The 16,623-nt window shown below is 34.7% G+C and overlaps 1 protein-coding gene across 1 annotated transcript in view; it reads right to left on the bottom strand.

Moving 5' to 3' along the window:
- The window catches only part of LOC149774322 (laminin subunit beta-1-like), a 133,895-nt gene that overhangs the window by 104,293 nt on the left and 12,979 nt on the right, over positions 1-16,623 (bottom strand). The window contains exon 3 of the mRNA XM_089945399.1: positions 9,642-10,189. Within this exon, the coding sequence (XP_089801525.1) occupies positions 9,642-10,189 (548 nt within the window). The remainder of the gene's footprint in view (positions 1-9,641; positions 10,190-16,623) is intronic.

Here is a 16,623-nt window from a genome sequence, read left to right as displayed (position 1 = left end):
ATCAGGTTTTAAAGTATATGAAACAGGTGTCAGTGTTTATTTTACACTGTACAAACGATGTTGGTGTTTCTATATTCAGGTACTTCTTACAATCTGTATGTATTGTTTTCATCATAGAAAAAATCTCTCACAGTCTGCATTGTTGAGGCAACATAAGTAGTCACTGAAAAACTAATTTCAGATTTGGGAAGTGAATGCCACCAGTACTAATTGTCTGGCTGATTAATATCCAGCCAGAAGCTACAAAAGCTCCTTTTCTGACGACTGCCTGTTAATACAGGCACACACTCATTAGGCAGCATGCAGTGATCCTCAAACTCATCTTTAAGTGCTTCGTGTGTGTGTGTGTGATTTGGATTTTTGACCTAGCTTTAACAATTTTTCAGTCATATCGCTATGACGACTGCAGTGTGGCAGTTTTTAGTTATGTCTAGCACTGGGGCATCATGCCGCATGATGTCCCATCCAGTCACATTATCCTGACACCAGGCTGACCAGTCCTAACACTAACCTCTTAATGCTGTCAGTGCCAAGCAAGGCAGCTGTTATTACCATTTTTGTAAGTCTCTGGTATGACTCAGAAGGGGATCGAACCCACAACCTCCCGCATCCAAGGCGGACACTCTAAGTGCTTCATGATCCAGGTGTGGAGCAACACAAAATAAAAAAAAATATGTTCAAGGTATTTTGAAAAATGAATTTTCAAGGTGTAATATTAACTTATTTAGATTTATCATGGTCTCATTATAACATATTAATATTTTCTCCCCATAAACCCTTAGTCCTACAATATAAGACCTCAACCTGATATTTTTTGGGTGTCGAGGTCTTATTGTGCAATGATGGCTTTGCATAGCGTGTTCCAACATCAATTTGGAATGATAAGTCAATTTTCAGGAATATCTCACACACTTGGCATCCCATACTGACGAAAATGGGAAGAAATAAAACATACAAATTACAGGTAACCCATACAAGCTGACATGTATGCAGGGACTATGGTCTACATGGTCACAAATCAACTATGATCAATTTCCACTGTTGTTCAACTATATGTTATTTCCAAGTCAGACCTGCAAATCCCAGAAAATGCATCATTCTGCAGTAATTTTATCTACTGTACTGACTCACTGCATTTAATTATTTTCATTGACTTTTATCATCATCAGAATTCACTATAAGGCAGTGTACTCCATGACTCCCATGTATAGTTTTATAATGGGGGTGGGGGGAATACTGTAAGACAAATAGCTTTAGTAAAAAGGTTTAGTGTGGCATGACATTTATCTGGTGCTAAAATTCTGTCTGACATTAATTACTTCAATTACACTATAGGTACCAGAAGCCAATGCCAGACTCCATGGTAAATATAAATCTGCCCCTCATCAAATTAATTCTTCTTTCCTCTGTCAGATAGCACATGCCTGCTATGGTGTACTAATTCAGAACAGAGATGCTGCCAGAAATTTCCTTATGAGGGGTAGATTCCCACACTTACATGTACCTCCAGATGGGAAATCATGGGTAGGGAATAGCAGGGAAGTGAATTAATAATGGCAAAGGACAGTTTGTGGGTGACAACATATTAAAATGTATTTGCATGCCTTATTTAAAACATACATTTAATGACTTGGTATCACTTTTCTGACAAGGAATGACTCGGTATCACTTTTCTGACAATGAATGACTTGATATCACTTTTCTCACAATTCAATACATACAGCATGAATCAACAAGGCATACAATTCCTACCACCATACAAAACACAGCCTCATGTTCATGTCTACATTGACTAAGTGTTCAAGTACATCATTTATTTTCATTTGTTGCTTAAAATTAACAGCCCAACAGCAATTCTTGATACATTACAGTTGTATTGCAGTAGTCCTTACCAATTACATTCTAGAAAGGAGGTAACTGATCACTGTGAAATTCAGAAAGTTTAATTCATTGTTAATAGCACCCATATTGATTTAATATTGGGACATGTCTAAGAACACTACAGAGCAAACAATGATTTTATCTGTATGAACATAAAGTGTTTAAAATTATATGGAGCTGGGTTTTTATTGAGGTGTTGGCCATGTGCAAAACAGAATTAAAATATTTTCGAGATTGCAGCCCCTGTGTACTTACCAGTCATTCCAAGTTTTAACATTTGATGATTCTTAATATTATTTTTTTGGTTGAATAATTGACACCAACCACTGCATATCACAAACTAGAAAGAGTAATTGAAGCACTACATAAACTTGTGTTCTGTATGAAAATGCACAGTGAAAAAGACAGTCATGAACATTTTTATGAACATTCAGCAGAAGCAATGCTTTTTAAAATTTGTTTTAAACACAAGGCACATAGGAAGCCCTAGAACTGTAAAATAATGGATTTTCCTTCTCTGACTTTGTGGTTAAATTCAAATTAAAAGGATTTCACATGGTTGGCAGCTGTCACACATGCTGAAGAGCACTTTGGAAAGAAAAAACAATGACAATTTTTGTTAATCCATAATAAATAGAAGAGAAGAAATGTCTTAAAAAATTAATTGTTATTATTACTTTTTAAAGCAAAAAGCTTCACTTCTGTGCCCAATTTGTAAAGAAATAAAATATTCTTGGTTCATGCTTACATAAAAGATGTCTACATGTCTAATTCAGTTTGCTCAGCTGGTAAATATCTGTTTCTTATAACACCCCTTCTTAACCCTTTACAAACATAAAATCATTTCTTGAAGCATCCTTATATCTGTATAGTCATCAATTTATTTATTGGTTCAGATGTTACACTCTTACCCAGAGTAGTGTGAATTCTGATTTGAGAGCTGAATCTTCTCTCACAATAAATTCATTATTATTATTATTATTTAAGTATTTTCTTTTTTTCTGTTTTTCAAGAAAGACAGAAATACTGCAAATTTATGACTGTCTGCATAGATTCAAGAGTTGGTCTTCAGAATTTCCAAACATAATTTCCTCAATTCATGCATGTTGTTCATAAGTTATTTCTTGGCAAGATCAGAACCTCTGGGGCCTAAATGACAGGGTACTGACTATTTCTGTATCTACCACTTTCTGTTAGCAAGCATCTCAAACCATCAAACCTTTCCTCCTGCCTAGTTTCATCCCAAGCAGATGATCTTTGTCACCCCAATGTTCCAAGCAATATCAGTTGTCTTTTCGTTAGAAATGATTCACTGATGGAACCATTTACATATTTTCCTACTTGCTGATCAATCTGCTATTTGCTCTGAGAAATAAAAGTAAGATTTTCAAGACAACCATCATTGTAAGATTTTCATTTATGACTAACTAAGCAACTTACGATTTATTTCAGTCAAATCCCCATATGGATAAAAACATCCATTCAGGAGGAGTAGTGATAACAATATTTTCAAGATTGTTGCTGTGGTGGCCATAATGGACATCAGATCAATACCATTTTCATGCTGGACCAACTATACATCATAAAAAATCCTATGTCAATGAATTTCCATTCAGGAGGAGTAGCAATAACAAGATTTTCAAGATTGGATACCAAATCTGTACCATTTTTATTTAGAAACAACTTGACAACTTAAGAAATCTTTCATCACTACAAACCCCATGTTGATGTCACCATCCATTCTGATCTTTCTCCCATTATCGTTTAACGTTGTGCAACTCCAGATCTTTTTTGTGCAAAATCCATGAGCCATTTGCCTTGAAGCATCTCAGATTCAGGATACTTGAGCAACACACAATGTACTGCAGGAGATAGGACTGACAAGTTGCTTAAAGACAGACAGACAGCAAACAGTGACACTGAGATTAAACTGAAATAATATTTATTACACACCATCAACCTCTTTCTTCTAGATTGTAAAGGCATATACAAGCTGCAAAAGCGATAAGATGGGGGCTGAAAATGCTCCAAACTACTGTAAATGCCAAGTGGTGACTTCTTGCGGCAAAGTGGTTGATCAGCAAAACCAATTTTAGGGCTAATGTTCAACTGTATGTATGGGACACTTTTGCCAATTTTGTTCACAAAAGATTAATTCTAAAAGCAGAAGTCAATCTTCTTATCATTCATATTACAGTTACAGTAAATGCTTGTGCTAAATGCATTTCAGACTTTTCAGCACTTGCCAATCCAGAAAAATAAAGTGGTACATGTACATAGTTTTCAATCACTAATCTCCAAGACCTTAGTAATTAAGGCTGGCTATCAGCTCCAGAATAGGTATAGACTATCAGCCAAAGGAAAAGATTATCAATTATCAATTAATCTTTTAACCAATTTACTACAAGTATGTTAAAAGATTTATATGAAGTGGCTTTATGATGTTAGGTACACAATGTGCAGATAACCATCCTACACTGCACAATCCTTTTAAATGGCACAGCAAAAGTTTTACATCAGATACTGATTCAATTATCAGATGATTTATTATTCATACCATAGAGCTGGATACCATGGCAAATTACGTAATGTGGTGTTTCTGAACATACCACAATATGTCTCACGGTATACCGCAACTATTACGGACCAACAATTTAAAGTTTGGGGCAGGGGCCTGATGTAGTAAGCCTGATGGTAAATTTCCATGTCAGTAACTAAAAAAACATATCTTGTTCTCATTTACAGCAAAATAACAACACATTATATCCATCCATCATATTATTTGAATATTAGTTATATTATCTGTTGAAAAAAAAATCATCTTCAGATACTAGAATAAAATAACTAGCTAAAACAAAAAACAAAAGAAGACCCCTCACACCAAAGATTAACTTGTCAGTACCTTATAGCGACAAATTTTTCTATGTTAATGTTAATTGTTATATAAGCTGTTATCTAAAACTGTAACTAAAGTGAGATGATTATGCTTACATTATGTTTTACACCTGTAAAAGTCACTGTGCTGACTTAGATAACTTGTTCATAAAAATAGCAAGTGTTGATACGGGCCTACAATTCACTAGCTACACTATAGATAATTATGTATACAGCCTGCCAACACCCAGGAAAGATGCTTATCAGAGAAGGCCAATAGACATAAAACACACTCAACAAAGGAGAAAATATTAAGTTGTCTTACATAAAATTCAAACAAAAAAAGATGATCTCCTAAAAGTACATGTACATAACACATTAACATACGCTAGTAAATAACTAAACAATTATATGGTATATGTGACATGTGTTGACCATGTGATTAAAGGATCATAAATATAATTGTATTTATAATATTCAAAATTAATTTGTGACAATAAAACTCTTTTGTACAAAAATAATAATTTTTTAATTTCTTGAAAAATGAAAACATGCTGTTAATGTCATTACATTTGCAACAAGATTACTTGGGAATTTCCATGCTAATGGAGACCACCAAAGCACCAATACAAGAACAGTGAAAAGTATCATACGAAAGTAAATACTGCATAGGGCATAACCGACTTTTGATCCGGAAATCGGATTCCACCGGATAGTATGAACTTCCGATTAATCGGAGTCTGACAAGGCAGGAACGACCGATTCGGATAATAAAAATAATAAAGTTGAATTTCTATAGCACCGTGTCTAACACTGCGTGTCATTCGATAGTACGTTAATAAAGTTAAATAAGAAGTCAGAAAAGTCCAATACGGTCAACACAACGGGGTGAAACGATAATACTTGAGTTAGACCGAAAGATTTAAATTTATTAAAATATATAATACAGTCCTACCCGTTTATGTCAACATCCTCAATAATGAAGGCATAATATTGAATACATTGACACATGCTAATGAGGTATTAAAAGAAAATGATTCTGCAAGAGGCCAACTTTATAGGACCAAACAAAAGCCTGTTTTATTTTTATTTGACCGCGACATTAAAGCATGGCGACAAGATCAACTAATTGTTGAATAAAGTACAGGATGGAACTGGCCGCTTGCCGACATAAATGATTAAGGCGGGAAAATAAAAGCCTGGCGGCAAGATCAACTAATTGTTGAACAAAGAATGGGCCGGAACTGGCAAAAAAATAAAAAATTTCATGGATTCTTTGTGGCTTTGAACTTCGTTGCATTTTGCTATAGTCCTGCCATATCCTTCCCCTTATGACATCGGTGTGATATGCAAAACGTGTGTAACACGGTTTAAAAAGTTAATTTGAAAAACCTTTTAATTTAGCATTTCCGATTAATTGAATCGTATCCGGAATCGGAAAAATTTCATGCCCAAAATCCGGAATCGGAAATCAGTAGAAAAATGCTAATCGGTTATGCCCTAATACTGCAGAAATAAAAAAGAACAGTGGTAAACCAGTATACTGGTAATACCATGCACCTATATCATACCACAGTCATACAGGAAAAAATAAATGTGAAAAGTCAAAATCTGTACTCTTCTGCAGTTCACAAAAGCTTCACTCACAAATATCCTCAGCCAATATTAAATGATAAAAATCAATTCATACTTAAGTTGTGTTCACATGCTCACAAGCGAGTACAGCTAAAAATTTAAAACCTTGACAAAGCCAGGCAACTATCGACTTGTTCATAGTAATGCAACTAAATACAAAGTCTGGTAAAAAGAGCACACCTATTTAGGACAAGAATTTATAGCAAGATTTTCAAGAAGTCAAACCAAGCCAGCCACACTGCAAATTAGATCATCTTCATTTTCATTTACAACCACCTAGTCAAGGTAAGAAGTCCCGTGGCAAAAACCTTATGTAACTATGGCCATGGGACCCGCAGAAGAAGTGATAATAAGACTGAACAACCTTGATGAAAGTCAGACTGGCACATTTTTATTTATTAACAAATAACACGTGCATTTTAGTGAAAACCCAATGCATGACCAACAAGCTTGTTGATCATCAATCAGCTCCCAATGGTAGCTGACATTGCATGTACCATTCAAAGGCCTAAACTGACGGTTCACAAATATATTTGGTGATATAGTAGTTCAAAAATCAAATCTATGGTAACCAGTGCTGTAATACGTGTCATTCATCTTGTAGTTTATAAACACTAAATCTATTAACAGCAACTTAAGGTCAAATCTGCTTTTCTTTAATCTGTAATTCTGAACTATGACCATAATCTTAATAACAGGGTTTATGCTAGGTGTACTTCAGGCAAAATAGTTATCCCTGAGTCTGTCATTTTCACCTTAAAGCAAAATTCACTTCACCTTGACTTGATTTCAGACCATCCCCCTGCCCCCCTTTGGTTCAGGATAATGCATTCATATTCAAAGCATGTTGCTGACTTCCGCATTAATAATCCCTTCAAAGAGGATGGTGAAAAGTTGAAAAAAGAAGTTTTGAAACCGTAGTCAATTCAGATGCTAATTTTATGATCATATATGCCAGAAATTGCATTGTCTATAATTCCATGGATATATATAGGTCTATTACTAATAAAATTAATCATTTTAGAAGGGAGCGGATGCTGTCAATAATTTCCTTTTTTACTGACTAAAAAACTGACTTGTGTCTGAGGCAGTTGTTTTGCATCTGCAGGAAGTACACAGTGTAGGATCTGGAAGTTAGTCATCTCTGCTTTCATACTTGGACTTGTCCTAAGTAACAATTTCCTGGCATGAGGAAATTGCACTATTTCTTCTGTTTTGAAGATAACATCCTAATGCCTAACAAATTTAAGTAAAGATACAAATTAGAAATAAGGTGTTTTCAAAGCATTCATGCGGTCCAAACAAAGGGAGTGGTGACCAAGATAAATCCTGCATCAAATCAAATAGAACAGCCTGAAAAGGTCTAAAAGGTTGAATTAAACTCACTGACGACAAGAGGAAGTCTGTTTGCAATTGAATTTATTTTCCCATCTTGTCAAGATGAGAATGGCATATGACCATATGATAAGTCTTTGTCTGTAATCTGCATACTGGAAGCAATAATAAATACAACCAGTATGTATGCACACAAAAATGGCACCATCCCTACAATGACCTTCAACAGATGAAAAGACTCTGATGTTGATAAGGTATGTGTATTGATAAATTATCAAACTGAAGACTGTGTATCGTGAATCACATCAATATTTGGTAAAGGTGAATCGTTTAACCCCTTAGTGTCATACAGAATTCTTTATCATGGCCTATGACTTTGGGCCTAGTATCCAGGAAACAAGATCATTAAATCTGGGTCACAGAATGCTAATTTTGGCTAAATCTATATACAATATTTTTCTGGGGAAAAAAGCCTTCTATATACATTATTTTTCTGGGGGAAAAAGCTAAAGTTACTGAAGTGGCATCATTTATGGTAATCTTTTGATAAAACTACAGACTGGGTTATACGATAAAAATCCATTCATATCTCCTTCTGCTATCATGCTCACTAGCCAGTAAATCTAAAAACCTAAATCAAGACCATTCACCTTAATAACAAAGGCCATGTTGACTATTAATTTGTTCATTAGAATATAGCTAAATACAAATTCTGGTGAAAATTTCTTCAATATATGTACGAGTCAGTTTTCATAAAATAGGCATGAATGCAAGCAGTCATTTTGGACTTGACCCCAAGGTCAGTTAGATCTGGTTCTCAAAACTCATTCACAAAAGTTTGGATTTGTTGGTAAACATATATGCACCATACTGATTCAGCATTCAATGTTGCTGGAATTGTTTTAATGAAAACCCCATGTCAATGCTACCATTCATGCATGAGGAATAAAATAAGATTTTCTAACTGGCTACGACCGCTACGGTGGCCTAGTGGTTAGAGCATCCAGGATGTTGTGGGTTCGATCCCCGGCCAAGTCATACCAAAGACTTACAAAAATGGTACTAACAACTGCTTTGCTTGGCGCAGCATTAAGAGTTAAGAGTTACTTTTAGAACTGATTGGTCAAAGACCAAAGACTTTAAAAAAATGGTACTAACAGATGCCTCGCTTGAAAAAGAAAATGTTGGTGACTATAATTCTAGAGAAGTAGATTTTACAAGAGGACAGACACACACTGACCAAATGCTTATAAGTGAGAAGTGTTCTAGTGAAAACCACGTGTCTAATGACCATAATTTAATGAAGACTACTGATACAAAGGTTTTAAAGAACCAGGTCACTATGACTCTCCATTCTGGAGACGTATCTATAACAAGATTTTCAAGATGACCACTATAGCAGCCACTCAATGCCATATCAGCACTGTTGTTTCATTTAGGATCAACTATACATCCTAAGTATTTAAGTACATACTCTATGTCAGTTCATCTATCTGCTTAGGAGAAGGAGCCATAACAAAAATTTTAAGATGGCCACAATGGTGACTATTGTATGCCAGATCATCATAATCTTCATTTAGGGAAACCAGACAGCAGTTGAAAAGCCATTGCATGAGCTATTCTGGTCTAAGAGCAGTAAACCCCAAAAAACACATATTTGATAATTTAAAGAAGCATGCATCAATGCATAATGTTGCAGTAATCAAACTTGTATAGGTCTGAAAGAGGGAATTAAGAAAGAAAATACTGGTCAATAATATGTCATGCTGAATAAGAGATCTGGAATTGAAATATCACAGTACATCCCTCTTCTGGTATACTAAATAAAAATGTGTTTACAAAAACTCTATTTTAACGACAAATTTAAGCGTCAACTAAGATGACAACTTGGATAAATGTGAATAACATGAACTTACCTCTCCTTCAGTTGATGGAGCCACCTCTGAGTATTTGGAAACGCAGATAACATCTTTCAGATTTCGAACTGGGCTGGTGGATATTCCAGGGAAAGACTTGGCACAATCAGCAGCAAAATAACGGTAAACATTCCAAGTCTGACCAAAATCAAAAGAACGCTCTACATACATCGCCTTTGGTCTGAATGTTTTGAATGTCATAATAAGATGGGTAAAATGAAATTCTGCTTCAAGGTCTAACTGAATATAAACATTCTGTTCACCATTTTCTGCTTGCCACCAGCGTAACTTTCGCTCTCTGAATGAGGATACTATGTTTTCTATTCTATGACTTTCTCTGTTATTTGTTGCCCATGGTCTCCGAGAGTCACATACAAAACATTTTTTAACATCTTCCAAATGACTAACAATGCAGTATCTTTCTGGCCTGTCAAGGCCGCATGTTGAATTGGTGGTAAGATTTTTCTCTCGACCAATCAGCAAGTCTCCAGTGGCTGGATAACAACTTCCCCGCTCACACTGTGGCTGGCTCAGTTGCCCTTTCGTACCTGCAATGATAAAATGTTAAATACTGGCAAATAGTGCAACTTGATAGATGACCATAGCAAATCCCTGTTATTTTTACTGCATATTCAACAGTTCACCCCCACCCTATCCCCCAATTTTAACCCACACACCCTCAGAGAATGACCAGGGGATCATAATGCAACATCTAATATATATATATTGCATCTCCAGACAATGAGAGCATAAATGAAACTTGTGAAGAATTTTTTTTCAAATGTCAGTAAAAGTGTTATTTTTTGTTCATCTGACTACAGACTCGCACAGTAACACCAGGACCTGGAGACAAACACGACAAATGGCTGCCACAGGACAGGGCTTGAAATTGATACTTGTGCTATGCTAGTTAAATTTTTGTTCTGATAATAGTCCCAACCAAAAATGAACTAGAAGTTTCATATAAGTGATATTTTGTATTAATATTTAAGTTTTGTTTCCTTCAAATATGCTAGTGGACATTAAAAAAAAAACCAGACGCTTGTTAGGTGAAAATATTACACTAATAAATATACTGCCAATAATGAAAAAGTTAATTTGTGTTCTGCAGGTACAAGAAAACTATGTTTCATGAATTTCTACTTGATGGTCTAGGCAAACATGGGGTAACATACAGGCAGATCGACAAATGGATCAACATACAGAAGGTCTCACAATATTCCAAAAATAAACAACTAGGATTAAAAACTGTCATTTCATAAATATGTAAAGAAATAATAAACAAATACGTAAATAAAAAATAAAAAATAAAAATATGTCATTTCATAAATATGTAAAGAGAAATAAGTCTCTTCCTTGTAAGTCATTTTCATTTATCCAACAATTTTCTGCAGGACTTTTTAAACTGTCATTTAACTTTTCTTTCTGTTTAGAAATCTTCCTCATTCTTTTTAAAAACCAAAAGTAGTTAAGGTGAATTGAAACTATTGTTACATGTTTCCAGAAAATGGCCTTAGAATTGAATAAATCAAGATTTATCTGTTAATCGAGACAAGTTCCTTGTCTATTGTTACTTTTGTCCCCCTGAAATCTTTTTCATTTACTTTTTATTCCCTTTAGTTATTTAGAACTAGAGGGAGTTGTATCCTTTATGTGTAGTTGCTTAGAACTAAATGGGTTGTGTTTTACAATGTGTAACCTATTAACCTGTTTTCTCTACATTAGGTCATCCTAGTCAATATTAATGAGTGGGGCAGCTGAAGCCTAGGAGTTGCCTATTTATCTGGCCCAGCTTCTATGAATGAGTGGTAAATTATAAACCAGAGCCAAGGAATGCTTCTAATTCTACAGATAGCCAGCTCATATTACACCCCACTGACTACATAGCACTGTAAATAATATGCTCCTGCACCAACATTACTACTCTACAGACACACCCTGCACTCTGGCTTTTGCACCAGTTCTACTTAAAAGTCTGATTTATTTTCAAATCAAAATCCCATCAATATTGCCAGCCTGGTGGGGGGGGGGGAGGTGTCAATAAAGGAATTGTAGCAAAAATCCCCACAATAAAAAAAAATAATAGTGTAAAGATCTATTCAAGGATGCATGATTGTGGATTCACACAAAGTTTTGAAACAATGCACCCTAATAAAATCAACTGATTACACTGAAGTTGTTGTTGTTCTAGGGTTTAATGCCATTTTTCAGCACAAGATAGGCTATACATGGCAGCCAGTATAACTGGTGGAGGAAGAACCCTGGAAAACCCAGGGAAGAACCACCAACCCACAAGAAGCTATTGGCAGGCTTTTCCATGTACCCATATAGCCGAGCCTTGGACTCGAACCCATGCAGACAGAGGTGAGATGGCAGTGATCCAGAATGGTGAGCGCTTTAGACCTCTCGAGGCCCCATAAACTAAAGTCAGCCATCAGTTTTGCAAGTCATAAAATGCCTCCTTTATTTAAAAAACTTACCCTACCCTCCCAGTTGGAGCAGAGAACTCCCCAAAAACATTTTCATTGCTACAATAGATCATGGGCCTGTATATGTGGTACCCTATAAAATACAATGTGCAAGAGCAACTGTTGGTGCAATACCAAACATCAACAAATCAAGAAATATGACATCTGTTTGAAACAAAGAACTAAGTGTTTCTCCATACTGTAAACCAGGACCAGGACTGCTATTTTCCAAAACATTTTAAGCAATTAATCAAGTTCAGTTTTAACATTGTTATATTCTGCAACATTAATCTGAATTAAGTTAGAATAAAAGAGATTTTAGGATCTTCCAACCTTGCATGCCAAGTATCAATGGTGTGTATTACTCCAAATAACATATCTAAGTTTTAACTTTAGCTAGAGTTCTGTGCCCAAAAGATGTTGAGAATACTGGGTCTAACTTCCTGGTCAATCTGATTAAAATCAGATCTCTGCTGTCCTACGTGAAGATATTACGATGACTGTTCTGGTGACCTTTGAATTAAGCCAATGGAAATGCAGCTTTCAAAAATCCGAAAGTGAATCAAATAGTTTGGTAAACATTCATCACTTCTTCCGCACTGCTCAGTCTCTTCATACAGGACAGTGTAGATCTGATTTTATCCAGATTGACTTCTTGACCCTCCAGTGTACTATCAACCCCAAATACAGGGTCCATATTCCTGACCTTCCAATGTACTATCTACCACAAATATTGGGTCCTGACTTCTGTGTATTATCTACTCCAAAAACAGGTCCCAACTTCATGCCATTTCAGCATACTATATCTATCCAATGTATAAAAATATCAACACTCAGATGCACCTTTAAACTAAATAAATTACAAACTGCTCAGAACCGTTGAAAATACATATACATGTAATACAAGTCTGCAAGACAAGATTAAGTACTTCTGAAAGGGTTTTGAAGAACAATTTCTTCCCTGCACACTGTGCTAACATGTACATGACTTTCAAACAACTCATCACAAAATCTTATTATTAGTTGAAGCTGTTTCTGTCACCATTACTGACTACTCATATATGTATCTGTATCGATCTGCTAAAGAAGGCAATATAATATATGTGTTATTATTTTTACTTGTGAACTAAGAAGCTCCAAATGCCAATATTTCTTTTTGTATCATGTTCAAACACATACATATAAGTGCACACAGACAGGCCATCTTCGCTACCCAAGGCTCCGATAGGATAACCCTATTTACACCTTGGAGGATCAAACATATATTGGTGCTTTGTCCAAGGGCTCCACAGCACAGAAACATCTGCTTGATATGCCAAGATATAGATAGCGTAATCACATTGGAACCATGGCTAGCAAAGATGACAGGTGATTACAAAGATCTATTTGCTGTGTTCAGGTATAATTGAGAAACTCACAAAAAAGAAAACATATTAGTTATTCATCAGGACCATAAGTAAACTGCATATTTTACGAAAAAGCTGTACATAATTCCTACAGCATAACTTTGATTGGGCATTCAATTTCCTTTACATCGTCAGTATGCAATTTAGAGCATGCCAATGGAATTAATATCTGCTAATCCAGGTACTATTTACCATCAATTCAGAACATTAAATGCATGTTTTGGTGATCTAATCATTAATGTAAATTATTATATCCTAGTTCTGCAGGTTTGTAGGTTATGTAAATAGGGTGGAACACAATGGAATTATTTTTTTGGTATAAAAGTGCTGTAAATCAGGTAAATGCTGATGTAAATATCACAGAATAAGAGATTTCAAATATGTTTTTTTTTTCTGGGAGAAAGATGAAAAATAATTCAACTGCCCGATCAGAAATTTGAGGAATTTGTGGGAAAGAATTTCAACCAAGTCTTAAAACTTGATTGTGTATGATCTTATATTTTCAACATCATTTGCATTTCAATATTCAAGTATTTATTCATCTATGCACACTATACTTCAACATAACATGACTGATCACACCAAATAAAAATATTACTCTTACACAAAGTAACAATAAATTAAAATAAAAAATATAATACCCATCGAGATCTTGTTCTAATTTCAGACATACAAATTTTAATAAACTAAACTTGCCATACCCCTATAATCAAGATTGAGTTCCATCTCGTATTATAAACGAGTTGCTCATTGGGCCTGTCTCCCATACACCTATTATGTATCTAATTTGCATGAAGGAAACTTGAGCTCACTAACAAAATACTGAATTTTTATTTTGAAGTTCTTGAAAGACACTTGTAAATTATTAATATTTGTTCCCAGCTGGGTCCAATCTGTAAATCCCTTCACATTACAAAGACTGTCTACATTATTTTATCAAAGCAATAAATTTTGTGTCTACAAAGTGAAGAATGTGACCTATGGATGGGGAACAGAGCTGTTTCTGTTATCCATATTTCATATAAACTTGTTCACACTGACTTAGTACATGTAATAACATACATACCAACCCTAAAAGAGGCGTAAGTGTAATTAATGCTAATGCAAGTGGCAAAATTCATCATCTGAGCATACAAAGTGTAATATATATATATATATATATATATATATATATATATATATATATATATATATATATGGGCAAAATCCATGCGGGTTAGAACCATAATACAAACACAAAACATACTTTAAAAAATTATTCACATTCAACACTCAACTACTCTACACATTCTGACTTGCACTGAATGCTTGTGATGTCCACAAATTCAAAAGTATTCAATCAAAGTACTATATCATACTGTATAACTCTCATAGTTCTTTTCAAATCTGTGAAGTGGTGTTGATTCATCCTTTTTCTAATCAGACATGTTTTTAAGTTTTTAACAAAATTGGATCTAAAAATTTTGACCCACAAGGTGCAGTAAATTGCCGTTTTGATAAACATCAGGCACCATTTTCTTTAAAAGTACAAAGTTGTTGTGCTACCTAACTTGATTATCAAATGACTCTGCAAGACAATCCTTGAAATTATAAAAAGACTTAATGGGGGTGGGGGGGCATATACAGTTGCTATAAATAGAAAAAAAGGAAAGTACATATAGGTCTTGAATGGACAAATTAACTCTTACACTATTTTTACACAAGTCTTTCTTTTTATAAATATTCCCAGATTTATATGATGAGTGTAATTAAGATGATAATATAGTTTTTTTTATTGCTTTATTTTCATATTTCAATGTACTGGAAAAGTGTAAACCATATACAGGAACACATAAGATGTAATTAGATGAAAAAAGCATAAAGACTACACTACATAATGGTTGGCATGTATAAATACGTTAGTGGTTAAATATATCGAGCAGTACCTACATACATGAAAAGCTAGGCGATCTGCACAAGACAATGTTGCTAGGGTTTTTTCACCCTCAAGGAACTGAGATCATTGCATTTAAATCCATCCAGTTTAAAGAGTTGGTAGCAGCTGATTGTTTCGATAAAGAGTGTTTTCTATCACTGTGACACACCATAATGACTGTGTTCAGACATTAATTTTTTTTCGTGTCCCAAGATTGATATGCATTAAAAGATTATAGCATTTTCAGAGTCCCAACATTTACAGACGTAAAAAAGGTCAAGATAAAATTGACAAGATCACCATACTGTGCCAGTGACCAGCTCTTGTGCACTTACTACACCAATAAATGTTATAAAATACTATGATTGTTTCTTTTGTTGCATTCTGATTTTTCCAACATGAAATAAAATAAACATCAATAAAAAGTTCAGAAAGTCACAGGCACGAAGAGTTTACTGAGCGATCAGTCTAAATATAGTGTGCAGAACAGTACTGACATGGTGCAAATGTATATCCTATTTATTCTTTAGTATACTAGGTGCAGTTTTGCTTTATTCTTCATTTTTACCAAATCTCATTCTCCCAAATCACATTTAAAAAATAAGTCACTTGCTATATGATTTATTCTGACCCATGTGTTCAAGAGTTACTGTTTGTCAGAAATATAAGCAATCCAACGAAATAATGTAAATTGTATGAAGTAACACATGTCTTGAATTACTCAAGTCACATAACCAGCATACAGTACATTCATATAACTGATAATCATTGATACATTTTAGTTTTTTGTTTCGGTTTACCATAACACAAATTCGTAACTTTCAACGCAGTATATGTATTCATTCAACCTTTGAATTTGGACAGCTGGTTGTTTTGGCATTTCTTTTTGTATATAATTGGCAGATTTGTCCTTGTTTTCTCACAGAAGATCAGGCAGTTGTTTAAACCATAAAACTGGTTTTGTGAAAAGATGGATTTCTGTCTGGCAGCAATGCTGGTAAACTTTTTCTACATTATTCCACATGAATTAACTGTTGGAAAATCTAAAGTGGGTTGAGCAGGATGAGACGCCCTGTACAATAGCGTTACTAAATTAGTTGGTCCCCGAAAATTATACTGGAATGACTAACCATCGACTATTATTGTCAATCAATTAAGGTATGAACACCTGATTGGATCAGTAGTAGGATTAA

This window comes from Sinohyriopsis cumingii, unplaced genomic scaffold, assembly GCF_028554795.1.
Source record: "Sinohyriopsis cumingii isolate HCF-2022 unplaced genomic scaffold, ASM2855479v2 utg000349l, whole genome shotgun sequence".
In the NCBI taxonomy this organism is placed as follows: domain Eukaryota; kingdom Metazoa; phylum Mollusca; class Bivalvia; order Unionida; family Unionidae; genus Sinohyriopsis; species Sinohyriopsis cumingii.
Note: the sequence above shows the minus strand (reverse complement) of the source record. Positions and strands in the feature narration are given on the sequence as shown.